Genomic DNA, 16,421 nt, shown 5'->3' on the forward strand with positions numbered 1-16,421 from the left:
TCATCACTAGGTCTCATCTTTGTCACTTGTACAGGTAGTGGAGAAAGCCTTTCTCCTGAGATGCTTCTCTCAGGTCTCTAATCTTTGAGCTAAGTCGGGTAAGACCAAGTCAGCTAAGTCAAGATAGCAGCAGCTGTTGCTGTTGACACCACATCCATTAACAGTTCATTGTTGTTTAATGCTTTGCTGCAAGGTCTGCTACTGTACTCGCTTCTGCTATATAATTAGACCCCCAGTTCTCTGCACGACTGTGAAGTTGCTGTGTTCCTCTGAACTCTGAAGACTTTTTACCTTCCGGCAGGATTGCATGCAATCTCCCTCTGAAGTCATGACTTTCAAGGTTACAAAGAGTCCTTTCCTTCCAGCACAGCTGAAAATACTTTCTGTCACCTATGCATCCTCAAAGACCACTGCTCCTTGCTGGAGCTATTTCAGCTTTCTTCCCCTTGGCTAGGCAGACAACATTTGCCCGTTTAATTCCAGATCACACTGATCTCTCGACACCATCCAGTGGGATAGTTTCAGCTTTTGGAATAGCTCAATACATCCTCTGACCTTTCGTTCATCAGCTGTTTGGGCAGTAGACAGCAAATGCATATTGCTTTTTAACTCTGCTTACATCCCTTTTTGGCCATCCCTAAGACTTGTGTATGTATAGTGCCCAGTCAGCCAGGTCTCTTAAAATTTTCTAGCTTTGCAGAAGTAAAGCAAAAATCCTGTCCTGCCACCAACAATTTAAACATTCTGGTCTAACACTGAGTAAGACACCAAAGATAAAAGCAAAGTCCACATTTAAAAGCAGATTTTAAACCACTTCAAATACACATTATCAGTACCAGGCCTATGATACTTCCCCCTCAGTAATCAAAAGGAAACACTTTATCAGCATGAAATCAATGAACTACTGATGACCAACTATTAAACATAGCGCTGCATTTGTGCCAAAGCTAATTAAATCCGTTAGGGCTGTGGTTAGCACTTCCTGTTAGCTGCCCAAACAACCAAGAGAAGTGAAACTTCACACCCATGCCTGGATCAGGAAATGCTAACTCACAGTACCAACCATTTTATTACTCCTCCTCTGTTTGAAGGTAGCAATTCATACTAAATTTTTTAGCATATCACATCCTCCAGCTGCTTACCTGCTATTTTTGCTGGAAGCGTAGTGATTTTAATGCCCTGAGAGTCAAACATTTAAATTCTTTTGTCATATTTTTAAGGGTTTATTTTGGCAGAAGTTTATATTGATTGCTCTCAGCAGCAAACTTGATCCCACATTGCAGTTAAAATTGCTACACTCAACCTTTCTTTCGCAGTGTGTATGTTACATTACAGATTCTATGCTACAAGACCCAACACCCGCCTTCTGTTATTTGTGCTGTGTTTTGAAATTTTTATTAAGAGCAAACCAACATTTTTATCTTCTTTAGTTATTTCATGATACTCTTTGCAAGAACAAAATTAAAAAAAAAAAAAAGCATGGATACTATTTTGTAGGAGGCGGGAAACCCCAAAACTGAATCTTAACCAGGCTGTATCTTCCATCCAATATATGCAGGGAAAACCTGCAACTATGCACAGCCACGCTGACATGGAAAAGAATCCACACAAAAGGGTACAGCTGTAGGAAGATTCAAACAATCAAGAAATTATTTAACTATGGAAAATACTTAAACATGATTAAATAATTTGCTGCACTGTTCATTTGTGAATGCATTTTTCTGCTTGAGAAAAGGGTGTGCCCAATCTGTTTTTCCTTTCTGTTGCTAGGTTACTAACTATGCAAAGAACATGGGGAAACACATAATCCCTACTCTCTTTCAAATAGAATGAAAATCACTTCATTCAGGCATGACTGTAACTTCCTGTTAACATTTTCTTTTCTTAACTTCACAGGGGGAACTGAAGTTACTGGGGTTTTTTGTTTGTTTTTTAACTGCATAATGATTTGTGTTCTGAGAATTTGAAATCTTTCTATTAACAGTATTAGACATAATAGAAAACAGATGTGTTCTCTTTTCAAACATCTTTATGCTGGAAAATCTAGCTAAGCATGGATCAGATGAGTCCTCTTCAGTTTATTCCTATGATGGTCTGTCTGCAGACATGTCAGTGTGGTTTGCTTTCTCTATCTTTTCCAATGACTGTGTCTTTTTACCATGAAGAGCATTCATTTAATCTATCTGCAAAAGTTTAGTGATCCTGTAAATGAAGCAGTAAATTCTATCTCCAGGAAAAAAGAAACGGAAAAATATTCAAATGTTCTTTCAGGCTTGATTTACAGAAACATGCCAAAGCAATGAGTTAAGTGTTTTGGCATAGTGTAAAAACCGAATAACATCCCGTGTGCTCCTCCTCCTGCGTCAGTATAAGAATGGGCTGGAAGAACAGCTATATACGTTTCTAGGAGCTGTAACAAATCATGGGTTATACTGCAATCTGCTGCTGTGTTGTTCTAGAGGGGAGTATAGGTTCTGTAGTCACCACTTAGGCGCAGCAACAGACCAGGTGCCCCAAACTAGTCAGGAGTAACACCACATGGAATAGCGGTGTGTATTGGCTAGGAGCTTTGTGAGTGAGCAGCCAGAGAGAGGGAATTGAGAAACATGTTGTTCTGCTTCTAGTCTACACTGCAGCAAACAACGGTGGCAGAACGTTTGAGCACAAGTTGTCTCTAGTTTGAAAATAACAATAGCAATCCCACTGCTTATTTTCCTACAGAAGAGAGAAAATAAAGCCAAAGACATGATGTACTTTCTTCTCAGTGCTCCATGTTGGGCGGCACAGCCCCTCAGATGTACCATTTATATTCAAAAACTAAATCCCAATTCAATCTAGACTTCAAAGCAAAATAAATAAAAACATGAAGCCCTAAAGGAAAGATTACTGATGTAGACTCAAATCCCACTTAACTTAAACACCAGATACACCTCCCAAGTGAACGGGTCTACTCATGAATAATGTCAAAAGCCTATGGCAAGTACCGGATTTCTGAAATAATGGTCCTTTACCTCTGAAAAACTTCAGTAAACCACATCAAATTCACATGTAAAAATTAATACATTATTGTCCATCCCTCACTCCCCCATACCTTCATTTTTTTAAACTGTCATTATAGTAGCTCTCAGTAGGACCTTAGGTAGGCATCGTACTCCACCTTTCCAATCCTAAACTAGCATGCACACAAAGCAAGGGAGTGTCATTTGCACACTCTTGCACCAAGCATCTTTTTGGAATGCTGCAGCACTGCAGGCATGTATCTAACTATAGACCTTTTTCTTGAGTATTAAAAGAGTATACTGTGAAAGAATGGCAAAACTATGATATGGTAGTCCTAAATCCCTCTCAAACTCAGTAAATAGAATCACTAACTCTACAGAAATACAGGTTATGCATACATGCAAGTAATAGTGGGAAACTTATTCTACATTTTCTGTTGTATATGCTCCTTTGTCTAAATGTGAATGTTCATCAATACTAAATCTCTTCTGCTGTTACAGTGCTTTGTGTCTTTAAAAGAAATCCAAGATGACATTTCCTATTACCTTGTTACACTCAGGAAGCCTACTCTTGTATTTCCCACTTCTCACCCCCTTATCCTGTTTCCCTGCCAATAGTCCTTCCAAACACATCACAAACTGCAAATATGTGATGGTTATTGAGGATTTATTTTCAAAGAGCATTACTTTGAAGGTGTTTCTCTGTCTTTGGTGTGGACTTTATATAATCTTGCACAACTCCATATATGGAAGTCACTTTCCCAAAGAATTTTACTGGTTTACTTTTTAAATTGTACACAGAATAAGTGGTAGACAAATTCCAGTGCATAAACCCAAGAAAAACAAACAGGCATTTGCACAAGCTAGGGGTTAAGCGCTACAAATATGAGTCCAGATTATATTTACAAATACAGTTTGAAGAAAAAAACAAACCCCATGCCTGCTTAACTTTGAACCCACATACAGAATGAAACGTTTTAGGGGCTTCAGATAAGCACCTTCCTTTATTTTCCAATACGTTATAAAATCCATTATGAAATTCTGATTAGTGGCAAGCTTTCATATATCAAGCTCTGTGATTTCTGGCATTCCCCTGAAGTTAGAAGCATGCAATATATTCCTGCTTTAGTGATCTACAGGAATCTCAAGAATGAGATATCTGAGGCCATTGGCTTGACTCACAGTGATTTTACAACAGAGCTTGGTATATTGTAGAAACCTGAATTCACATATTGGGAGGAGGCAGAAAGTAGTAAAGAAAAGCTATCAATGGAAGTGGACTGCTTTCAATAAATATGAATGTATGCCTAGGTCAGTGTCATAAATATCCAAATTCACCACAAAAAAAAAACAAAGATGATGTGATACTCCCTTTCAAAACAGCAACAGCCAACGCTACTTGGCATTGACAGAAAAGAGAAAGCGTGAGAGCACAGCAAACAGAGAAACAGATCCGTGTTTAAAATCTAGTACTTCATACAAAGCTTTTGTTTTGCACAGATTTTAAAAACAACTCTATAAGTGATGCTTGTCCAAATGTATATATTTACCTTTTTACACAAAAATCCTATGATTTAAACAGGTATAGGCAGAGATCTTATCACTATGAGATAGGTAAGGATTAAACACCTTGATGAAGCTTTATCTTGTTATGCATGTTAAGAAAGAACTCCTAGACTTTGACAAAGCTTTTAGTACAAGCATGTTTCAACACAAAATAATGCACTCTATCCTTGCCATAGATTATCTAAAGAAAGGTTTTCTGAGTAGCTTGCCACTATCCAAGACCTTACTCTTTTCCTGCAATTGATTTTGGGGACCAGGCATATTTCTGTGTGACAAATCATTAAACAAATGGCATGAAGAGCACAAGAGGTTGCTAACAATTTCAACAGGTAATTTATGTCTTCTTCATTGAAATGATCTGCATGCATTGCTTTAAGGTATCCTGTACACCTCCAGTTCTGATATTAAATTAAAGCTTAAATCCTACAAAAGTCCAGATACCCTTTACCCTTCTTTTTTTGATCTCTATCATCTTATGTTCAGAACCATATAAAACTTGTTAAGAGTCTGTGTTATGCACTTGTTTCATCACAAATACAGCAGGAACCTCAAAGTCCAGGTCAAAATGACAAAAAGTATCCTCCAGCTTTACTACAATTATATATTACATTTTTTAATAGAATGTGAATGAATTGAATTCTAGTGTTGCCATAGGTACCATTTTAATTTTTCATGGCAACAATTTTTTTCAATGGCCACAGTCAAAAGGTCCTATCAACTCGATTCACAGGAACAAATCTATTCTTATTTAAAAAAAAGTTTGAAAAATACAAAGATTGCTCTTAAAAGTTAAACAAGACACCTTACTGATATGCTTACTTATTACGTGTTCCTATTCTGTAAGAGTATAAACCTACAAAAAATGTTTAAATGCCAACATGGACACCTGAAAGCATTTCAGTATTCTAAAATTTTTTAGAATGTCATCTCCTTTCATATAAAGATAGAAGCCTCAATTCAAGGTGTCTCCTTTCTCAGTGTCTTCAACAGCAAGATTAAACAAAAAAAAAAATTCCCGAAAGTCATACACACCGTACATCTCTTCTGCTGTAATTACTTCACATGTGGAAAAACTAGATATATTTTTCATTTTTTAGTTGAAAGAAATCTATTTGTATTTTGTGTGCTATCCTTCCAGGCACATGTAGATATAGCTACTGTTTGTTCATCTTCAGTTCTCTAAAATTAATAATAAAATGTGATTTTGTCAAAACTAAAACTAAGCATCTTACTACTACATGAAGAAGTTTTTGTCTGAGTACTGAGGACTCAACAAACAACTGCATGAATGAACTTTTCTTTAGCCTCATACAAATGAAAAAGAAGGACCATACACAAAAAGGTCTGCAGCCTTAGATCCCATAATACTTGATTTTTAGATGTCTGAAAAATGCAGAACCCAGTTTTAGGTATATAGGTGCTGTACATACTGCACTGGTAGAGTTCAGACTTTTAGAGTAGGATTCAAGCCTGTCGCCATGCACTAACAGCACTAAACCAAAACAGAAATGGTGCAGGAGGCAAAGAGCCTTAAATTGCTGCATGTTAGGGGCATCAGCAAAATGGGTTATTTCTATCTGCTGAAGACCTAAACTCTCAATCCTTTACTGATAGGAGTTTCTGTCTTTCCAAGAAATGAATGTCAGAAAAGGCAGTTCTCAGCAGCCTCCCACCCCATTTTTATAAAAGTCTAGAGCCCTCCTCTAAGAAATGGGAAGCTAGATAAGCATTTTATTCCTCTGCTGAGTTTATCCAATTTACTTGTAACAGAAGACTCTCTTAATATCAAGCTATTTTCTCTTAAAAAAACAACAAAACAGAAAAACCAAAACCGCTAACCAAAGAAAAAATTCTCAATCCATTTTTAAACAATGTTTTTAAAATATAACCAGAAGAGGTAGCAACAGCATTGCCAATCATCCATATATAAAACAAGCCTGAGTCTTATAACATTGGGCCAACAATTGGAGACAGATTCATTTCCCTACTCAGTGTGAGAGAATTTACTCTCACATCTGACATCGAAAGAGAGTTCTGCAAGCTGATCTTGGGGAATTTACTTTTGTTTTCAGGTTCAAGCTCTTTAATGACCATGCAGAGAACTCATGATTCATTGGGCCAGGAAGAGTTCAGTAGGAACATGACATTTCACAGACCCTACTAGCTAAGACACAAAAAACCAGAAACCCAGATTCCATTCCCAAGACAGTTTTTATATTTTATCCAACATATTTATCCTGATGACTAAGTCAGTCTCCCAGGAGATGAGTCAATGCCTCCAGACAATATAGGAAATTGAACTTAGGCTTCCCTTCTTCCTAGGCAAGAGTTAAATAACTGACAAAAAATATAGCCTCTCAGGGAGGTTTTTAAAGATGTTGAAGAGCCTTAACTGCATTTTGTAATTTTTGGTGGCTTGTGTTAGCTGTGCTCTTAGAATGCTCTTAGAATGCCATTCAGAATTGTGTTCTTCAGAACTACTTTCTGGATACTTATTGTGTATAGTAGTCTTGGGTACTGCCTTGCACCATTCTGCAAGATGACAACCTGCACCAGGTATCTGTAGTGGCATAAATCTAGTTACACAAGGACCTTTATTACAAGTAAACAGCAACTGAAATACGACAACGGTGGTTTTCAAATGACAGTAATAAGTGAAGGGCTCTAAATTTTACCCAAATCCTGCCTTAAATGCCTAAAACATTCCTTGAATTTAGCTTCAGCATGTCTAAAATAAAGTATAAAAAGAAAGCTGACACTTTGCTTCAGAGTAACAATCCAACTGGTGAGGGATGGAAAGCCCACTGGCTTATAGGCTACAAGTACAAGTTACATCAGAAACCATCTAACTGCATCCATCATTTCTCTCCAGCAACTATCTGTTCCATTTTTTCCCTGGATTTCTATATTGAAAGTTGTGTTTAATACTGAAACCCCCCCCCAACAACATACTTGTTTTGTCCAATTGTTTCAAAATCCTTCACAATAATTGTCAGGGAAGATGAATTGTCCAGAGCAATTCCTTTCAAGTCAAATTCAAGGATCTGGAAAAAAATACAACAACAAAAAACCAGAGCAAAACCATATTATAATTACAAGTTATGTGTAAGTTAATTGACAACAGAGTAGCGTATACAACCAAATTATTCAGAGATAAATTTTGCATTTAGTGAGAGAGAGAGACCAGTCCAGCTTAAATTTGCAAAAGCAAAGTTAAAGATGTGGGAACATACTCATAGCACATTCTTGATTTGCTAGTTACTAGTAACAATAACAGAAAAAGAACTAAGCTGTTTAATACTGAGCCATAACCTCCTTTGCAGCTCCACTTCCTCACACTAACATAAGTGTTTTCTTATCATTCATAAGATCTGATACTATTCCCCTGCAATACTGGTTGAAGTCAGTTGCTGTTGAATTTAGACAAATATTTGTGGGTTCCCTTTCTTTGTATTCGTAATTTAAAAATGTAAGAGTAATCTTTGATTTTAATTTGTTTGCCAAAAAAACACTACTAAGAAAACATTTTCCCTAAGAAAAACATTACTGAAGATGCAAAATAGCACCAGTCCTACAATTATCCATGAAGAACTTCAATATATGATTCATTCTAACTCTGTAGGGTTTTTTCCTAGTATATAATAAAGGATTCAGTGACGTTCCCATACATGTGGCTAAGCAATGGCTGAATATCATTTGGTCCATAGTAAGAGGCAACAAAACCAGGCCACAATTCCACCAGATATCCATCTGCTTTTACATAAAAACATTACTTCAGTACTTGTAAGATATGGCACAAGATGAACCCATACACCTGCATTTACTAACATCTGGAAAGAACACATATCACTAGTTCCTGTTTCAAACCAATATTCACAACTGTAGAAATTGACTTACCAATTTTACAAGCATTTTGTGTTAAAAAAGACCAAGAATTTATTAAAAAAAATTTATTAAAAAAAATTACCTCATTCCAAACAGGATTAAGTTCACTGTCAATTTTCTTTGTTTTCTTTTTTTCATCTGCAAATACAAAGGGTGATCATCTGTTTTTGCTAAAGCATGACACAAATATCATAATTTTTCCTTTCAATTTTCAAAAGAAAGTTTGAGATTTAAACAACATATTCCAATTATTTTTGCCTCTTCCAGTAGCTGCGCATTTTATAATCAGAAAGTACCCTAGGCAATTTTAGTAGTTGAGGCTTTTTATTCTGTTTTGTTTAAGCATAGCTAGATGTATTCCCAAAAAGCAAAATGAACGTTTAGTTTTGTCAGTCTTTTATGACCCTTGACTGTAACTTCAGCAATGATGGAAGACAACCAACTAAAAGACTTATCAAAACAAACAGTTACCTCAAAGTAATTAACTTCAGTAGTAACGAAAATGTGTTACAGATTTACCATATCCATGTTACAAAATACTTGTGTTTAGTTCTGAAATAAAATCACTTGGGGAAAAAAAAAATCTTAAGAAGATATGCTTACGTGTCAGCACTTTCTGCTTTAAATGAGCAAATATTAACAGAAATACACATCCATGTAAGAGGAAGTGCAGTCCTTCCTGAAAAAATGGTTTCCAGAGGTTATACAGATCACTTCACTGATATTGACTGTAGCCTAAAAATTACAAATTTTCCACACTTCATGGTAAAATTTACATTTGGTAAACTTATAAATCGTGGGAGTGTGGGGTGTGGTATAAATTATATATAGTGTGGTATTTCAATTCAAATTCCTTCTCCTGAGAGGAATAATACAACTCAGGCTGTATTATTGCAGGCCCTCGACCTATTAAAAAGGGAAACAAAATTCTGTTCTTACAACAGGTTCAAAGCAAGTAACATGCCACAGCTTTATTTTACTTTTTACTTGCACTATATGTATACAGCTCCAATGGCGAACAAGTCTTGACATGATGCTCAGAAGCACAAAAGAAACTAGCACACTAGCAAACACGCAGTTCTCTAAACAGAAATTGCATATATTAGTGATAACAAATGAGTATATTTAAGTACAGTCAGTAAACGAACTGCTGATCTATAAAACACTCAGCCACCACAAGAAGTCTAAGTTTCAGACACACTCCTTGTATTTAAGGACTACAGTAAAGGTAATAGCATTTTTATTATTCACAAGTTACAGCTATACTTTGCCAGGAAAACATTGCAAAGGCCTGGGAAGCAAGAGTAAAGATATGCCACATGGGCAAGTTCATATTCAAGCAGTAGACTGTGGTGGCTCTTTTTATTGGATGAGAGAGGGATGTACCGAAAGAAAAAGAAGTCAGCCCATATTGCAAATTGCGAGAACTGACTCACATTTATGTAACAGGAATTGTCTACACTTTATGCAGGATATTGACTCACATCGTACCACAAAGGAAAGAGCTTTCGTAACAGACCATGCTGTGAACTTGCATTTTGCAGAACAAAGAACTAATTAACATGCTAGTTACAGAAACTCAACTTCACGTTATCCGATAGGAGACAAAGCATTTTCAAAACTGAATAATCCAGATTATCTGGGGTTTGGCACTGGTACTCCAAGTCCCTCTACAAACAGGAGCTGGGAGTCAGGGAAAACATGTTTTCCATGCTGGTGAAAAAAGGAACAGTTGCAGCTGTTTGTAAAGGAGATAGTGAATCACAGACCTGATCCTGACTGAACTAATGGATGAAAGTCCTATGATCCCTGCCTAAGCTCAAATGTAACTTTCTAAGGTAAGGAAAGCCCTGGCTTGAACAACAGACAAAGCAATTCTTGACAAGGAATAAAATTTTCCACTCTGGACTATCCATTTTCATAAAAACAAGAGTAAGATTCTTGATTCCACTAAGAAGATGCATATTCTAGATAATCCTAAGAAAAAAGCTTTTTGTGTTATGCATTTGTGTGTAAGTTGGGTGAACAACACTGGGCAACACAACTGACATTGGGGTTTAGTAGTACATTTAGTCAATCTGAGTGTAGCATTCACATTCCTCAAGCATGTATTTTGCACATATTTTCTTCACTTTACTGACTTCCTTTTTATTATACTTTTTATCATTCTTTTAATACACTGCTGGTTTTTTGTTTGTTTTCCAAACTGTTGGCAAAGAGCTTTCTTCCCACCAAAAAAAATCTTTGCCAAGCAGGGTGAGATGGACTGCCCAGTTATTCCAGGAGCTCACGTAAGTTTCAGGTCTTCAGGCTGCCTTCCTCTACCAGTAATGAATCCAGCTACAATAGCCAAGACTGTAAACCACATCAGGATAAACTGTATGATAGGGACAGTCATCATTTTTAGCCTGGCCCTAACAAGAAATAAGAGTAAGAAATGATAATGGATACAGGTAGGACACTCTATATACTTGTTTCTTTGAAACTAACTACAAAAACCTTGGTACTGTAGAAGAAATCATTATTTGCTTTATCTTGATAGAAGTATCTACCACTTGTGTAGTATTCTCAGTTGGAAATGAATGTAATAAGAACTTAGTGATAGTCAATGAGATGACACAGTGATCAAAAAAATTCATTCAAGATAAGCTGTTTAAATAATAACTATTCCATCATTAGAAAGATAATTACAGTACTGCAAAACAACCAATGCTTACATCTTAATTTTTTTCTTCTATTATAACCAGCATTTTATCAAATGCAGCAGGTGGGGAATAGCAGAAGCAAACATTATCTTTTAGAGCAGTCTTAAGTCTAAGATTCAAGAGGCAATCACATTTCAGTTCACTAAGTTTTCCACAAAACTTTTGTGAATGAAGAATTAAGATTGCACAGTAGCAGCAACTGCAGGATTAAATGGGCAGACCTCCAAAACCCAGGAAATTAAAATTAGGGTAATTTAATTCTCTGCAAAACAGAAAATTAGTGAATAATTACACTCTAAAACTCTTTTCTTTTACACACTGAAATATAAACTAACATAGCTATGAACTACTGCAGGCCTGCTGGAAAGCTCCTAGATTAAACACAAATGGAAAAAGAAATTTTATTCAAGTTGGCCCAATCAAACTGAATGCCATTTCACAACAGTTTTTAATGCATAAAGCTGAATGACGCAGTCAAAAGGAATGATCAAAGCACTGAATGCCCTAGTATTGACTGCACATATAAGCAACTGTGTCAATTTTTACACCCAAAGACAAGAAGCTGAAACATCTGAAGCTCTGTACCTGACAAACCAAAAGAATTGTACCAGTTTAATCATTACTACTTGGTGCCACTTAAGCAAATAGCAACAGTTTTTCATAATAATTTGACTAATAATTCGTCTCACATAGAATGACGATTAACTCGCAATTCTGCAGTAACAGCACCCAGTTCCAGACAGCAATACTGATTTACTCTCAGGGTGTAGTTCTCTTTGAACAGTGAGTTGTTCTTAAAGTAAATAAAAGAAAAGTTCCATCCCACTGGACTGAACATAAATGTGTAAAAAAAAAAAAAAAAGCTGAATGCTGCCACAAAACCCCTCTACTGTAAATAAGATATCACATACCACAACAGAAACAGCTATTTCCTCCTAATATGTATCTACTATATGTCACTGTATTACTTGTACTGACTGTATAGTCTATAACTGGCTTAGTCACACTAATTTGATGAATCCTATTCTATACATAGATGAAACTATACTAATATATGTGTGTTAACATATATAGTGCTTGCAGAGTCACTTACATACTAATAGTTGTAGTATCATGGCCTTTTTCTTCACAGCATAGCTGTAAAGGTCTAATCCTGAGAGATAGTGTGTGTTTTCATTAAAGTCTTAAAATTACTGAATCTGACATTAGCAAAGGCTACATAAGTTTAAGATCGAAAAAACTAACTAACAAAATACTGTTTAATGAAATGTCAACTTCCACAGCAATTTTCTGTCAAATGAGTGCTGTTCTCTAACACTTCTGCAAGAATACTCTAGAGTCAAACAAGAACTTGAAAATGTACTGCAGGGCTATGGCCAAAGTCTGCAAATGCCTGAATTTTTCCCAGTCTGAAAAAATAAACTCCCAATTGTGTTTTTTATGTCCCCCGGGAGCTACAGCAGGTATGGACTACTGTTAAAGACTGCTGCCCTTTGACATACACCTTCCTAAAATAAGCTTGGTTTTCCATCTCTACACACTAGTAGGGTGAAGGGGGAGCAGGCTGTATATAAAACACATTTATAAACATAAACAGCCAAAGTTCAACATATTTCAGATATGATCCCTATGCCCTTGCACCTGCCAACCAGGTACTCTGCTTACAAATCAAATCGGAGCTGCTAAATAGCTGGCAAAAGCCTGGTATTTTCTGGCCCCCTTGAGTCACCCATGACAGAAAGCAAAAAAATCAGACAGTTGGTATGTAATAAAACCACGTAAAGAGAAGTGGCACATATAATGAGAAATTAAATATGCTACTAGAAAACTGTCATACTGATGAAGTTGTATTTAAGGCAATGGTTAAGCATGTTCATGACCATTAAAAATCCCAGTTATAGCACATAAATGATAAACTCATTCCTCTAGTGTCTCTTGCCCAGTTCCAGTGTTTGAATAACTGAAGGACTGAGGAAACAGATCCAGCAATGCAGAAGAAAAAAATAGATCTGTAACTTATATTTACTATCTAAAACTGAATTGCATTAGAGCCCACAGTAAGGAACAAAAGATTACAAGGAGGAATTAAACAGACAATTAAGGACACTTAAGAAATGAAGGCATACGCCAACTCTGGAGTATGAAACTGCAGGAACAGAGGTACCACCAAAAGGCAAAACACTGACAGGAAAGCAGAGAGAAAGACAAGGAACTGAAAAGAGAATACGAATGCTTAAGAAGCAGCAGAAAGAAATGGTACAAACCAGAGAAATTACAGGACACCAGTAACAGCACTTTTTGCAGGGCAAATAAAATCATATTTTAAGAAGTAAGAAGTTCCAAAAGCTACTGAGACAGGCTCAGCCACTTGTCCTAACACAAAGGGGGGTAAAAAAACAAAGAGGAGGAAAAGAAAGGAAATAGAATGACATCACGTCTTTCTGATGCTGAAATAAAGTATCCAAAAGCTTTTTATTCTGGAAGTTAAGATACTGGATGTGCACTGCCTTGTCCTTTTCCAGCCTGCAGCAAAATGTCCTGATTTCAGATTTGGTTTCTAGAGGTGACAAACCCCTGCAATGATTTTTCATACTTTAGGAAATACCATTTCCATTTCAGTGCACAGTTAAGAAACCAGGTCACCAGGAATTAAAATGACCGTTTGTCACAGTTTCATTTGACATATTACATGCTGCAAAATTGCTTGGAGGTTTCTGCACCTTAAAGATAAACCAATACTTGAAATCAAGTTCCTTTACTCTAGCCAAATGAGGAAATTAAGGCAACAGGTAAAATATACCGTAAAATGTAGTTAGCTTTACATATAAATGCTAATTTTACCACACTGTTTTATCTTTCTCCTATATGTATCTGACAAGCAGTGAAAGTGTAAAATCTGGTTTCCTTCCTAAATCTTTGTTTTAAATTTATTTATCTCAACAGCCAAAATTTTACAGTGCAATTCAGTTTGTAAAAAAAAAAAACCAAACAAACGAAACCAAAACACAAATCAAAACCAAAAAACAAACCAAAACCAACCACCTTCGGTAATGGTACTACTGTTTTTCAACATGTTGGTAGTAACAACAATAAACCAGTCACAATAAAACCAATTGGTGTAACAGTGAGCAATGGCTGTGCAAAGTAATCAAGACAAAGGAATGATTTTTTCAGATGGAAAACAACAAGGTAATCTTCAATACCAAAATTAATAGTGGCTTTATCTATGCAGTTAGATTTGGGTTTTTACAGCGAAGGGTTAAGCCTTTGCAAAAGCTTGTAAAATGTGGATCCTGAAACAGAAGCACTGCTGTCCAGAAAAGACCAAGGGTGCTCCACCCAGTTCAAACTTCTTTCAGGTAACTCCTGTCTCTCTAATTAAAAAGTCTTCCCTAAAGTTACATCAGATGTAACTTCAGGAAAACATGTTTTCACAGATCTTCAAATACTTACATAGGGCACTATCCTTCAGAAAACTTCCTCCTCAAGTACATTTATGACAGTTTTCCTTACCTTTAAATATAACAGAAACAATAGGATCTGGTTTCCCAAACTTGGTTTTAGGGATATCGGTAGCAGATTCTACGATCACCCGAAGCATTGTTTCCAGTCTTCACTAATGTTGATTGTTATAAAAGAAATACAAGTAAGTCTGAAGTTTCAAAACTCCTTAACTTCTGGACTGAAATGCTAGCAGGAAGAGGAGGCAGGGAATAGCTGGTTTACAGTAAAGAAGGTCTATGGGTGGATCTATGACGGACTAGTTACTGAAGGCTATGAAAAAAAAAAAGTACCTGTAAATTGACACCAAGTTCTTTATTGCTGCACAAAAAGAGTTCTCACTAGTGAAATCCAGTAACAGAAAGGGCACAGTGTAAAAAACGAGTGCAGATTTTTTTTGTTGCTTTTATTCTTAAGCTGTGTGGTAAGTCTCTCTTAAGTAACCAAGGCAAGAATAAGCATAAGCAACATGAACATTAAATACAACTCCAGCACTCAAGATATATCACATCTGCCTCTTCGTATACCAAGGTATTAAACTACACGATAGTTTATATTTTTTCCTCTTAATGTTTAGAACTTCATTGTTCGTAAATGTTTTTAGCTTGCCTCCCTGTCAGTGTATAATCACAAAATGCCTATGCATTTAAGACCCTATGCTCTTAAAAAAATAGTTTAAGTGCTCCCCCTTCAGTTTTGCTCTGGAACAACTACGGTTTACACAGAATAAATACTACAGGTTCCACATTCAACACACTGAATTTAGTAGATCTCTTGAGAAATTATTAAAATAGATATGCATAACTAAAACCAAACAAGAATTAAGGAAAAACCTGCAAAAAAAAAGTGAGAAGACCCTCTGCATTGTTTGGAGGCCTATAAATATTTTGTCTTAGCATGCAGTAGATTCCACTAAAATGAAACTAGGTGAAACTTAAGTGGTAAGTAAAAAAACCACTTTTTGCTCTAGACTACCTCGCGTTCATCTTTACAGCAGTTTCTCTCAGCTGCAGACCAGATGTAAAAAAAACAAGTGGTGCACAGTACCACTGCCAAGTTATGTTTTTAAATAGAGATGAGAGGGGAAGCCTCCAAGATGGAGCAAAATGAGTCATACATGGACAAAGTTCATCCTATTTTTTATGTGGTCACACGAGAACTATCCTAGTTTATTACTTTCGAAGCCAAGATGGACCTTGCCTCCTTTCTAAAATTATTAGATTTTGGGTAGCTGAGGAAGAAGATTTCTGGGGACAAAAAGGTAATCTAAAGCCAACACGTTCAGGAAGGTACGAGGATAATGACACATAAGACACAGCACTGAGAGGACACAGAAGACTTGGTTGAAGCATCATGGCAGGTTGCTGCACCCTCGCTCACACCAGTCCCAGAAAATCCCCCAGCTAGTGCACGGCCAGAGCCACAGGCCTGGCTTGCTTCCACAAGGAGCTGGTAGCCACTACCCTTTCCGTGAGTAAACAAAAACCCTGTGGCAGGGGGGGGACAGCCACCTGCCGGGAAGCAACATGAGAGAGCGCTCACCTGCCACCGCGTTTCGTTCTACAACCACCCCTTAACAATGAAATAGAAATCCCCTTGAAGGAAAAAATAATTTTGTCCTCGCAAAAGGGAAACAAACACAGCCACAGCCGGCTCAGAGGGGGCCAGCCGCCCTGGGTCGAGATGAACCAGCCCTCGCCTCACAGCGGCCAATCGCGACCACGTGCAGCGGGGCGGAAGAACTGTGTGTGGAGAAAAAAGGTCC

The 16,421-nt window shown here is 36.8% G+C and overlaps 1 protein-coding gene across 1 annotated transcript in view; it reads right to left on the bottom strand.

Moving 5' to 3' along the window:
- Positions 1–14,756, bottom strand: part of MYOF (myoferlin) — a 72,723-nt gene extending 57,967 nt beyond the window's left edge. Inside the window, exons 1-3 of the mRNA XM_010285879.1 lie at positions 14,669–14,756; positions 8,533–8,588; positions 7,518–7,609 (exon numbers count right to left, since the gene is read on the bottom strand). Coding sequence (XP_010284181.1) covers positions 7,518–7,609; positions 8,533–8,588; positions 14,669–14,756 — 236 coding nt within the window. The remainder of the gene's footprint in view (positions 1–7,517; positions 7,610–8,532; positions 8,589–14,668) is intronic.
- Between the last annotated feature and the right edge of the window lie 1,665 nt (positions 14,757–16,421).

The sequence above is a fragment of the Phaethon lepturus genome, unplaced genomic scaffold, assembly GCF_000687285.1.
Source record: "Phaethon lepturus isolate BGI_N335 unplaced genomic scaffold, ASM68728v1 scaffold9904, whole genome shotgun sequence".
Taxonomy (NCBI): Eukaryota; Metazoa; Chordata; class Aves; order Phaethontiformes; family Phaethontidae; genus Phaethon; species Phaethon lepturus.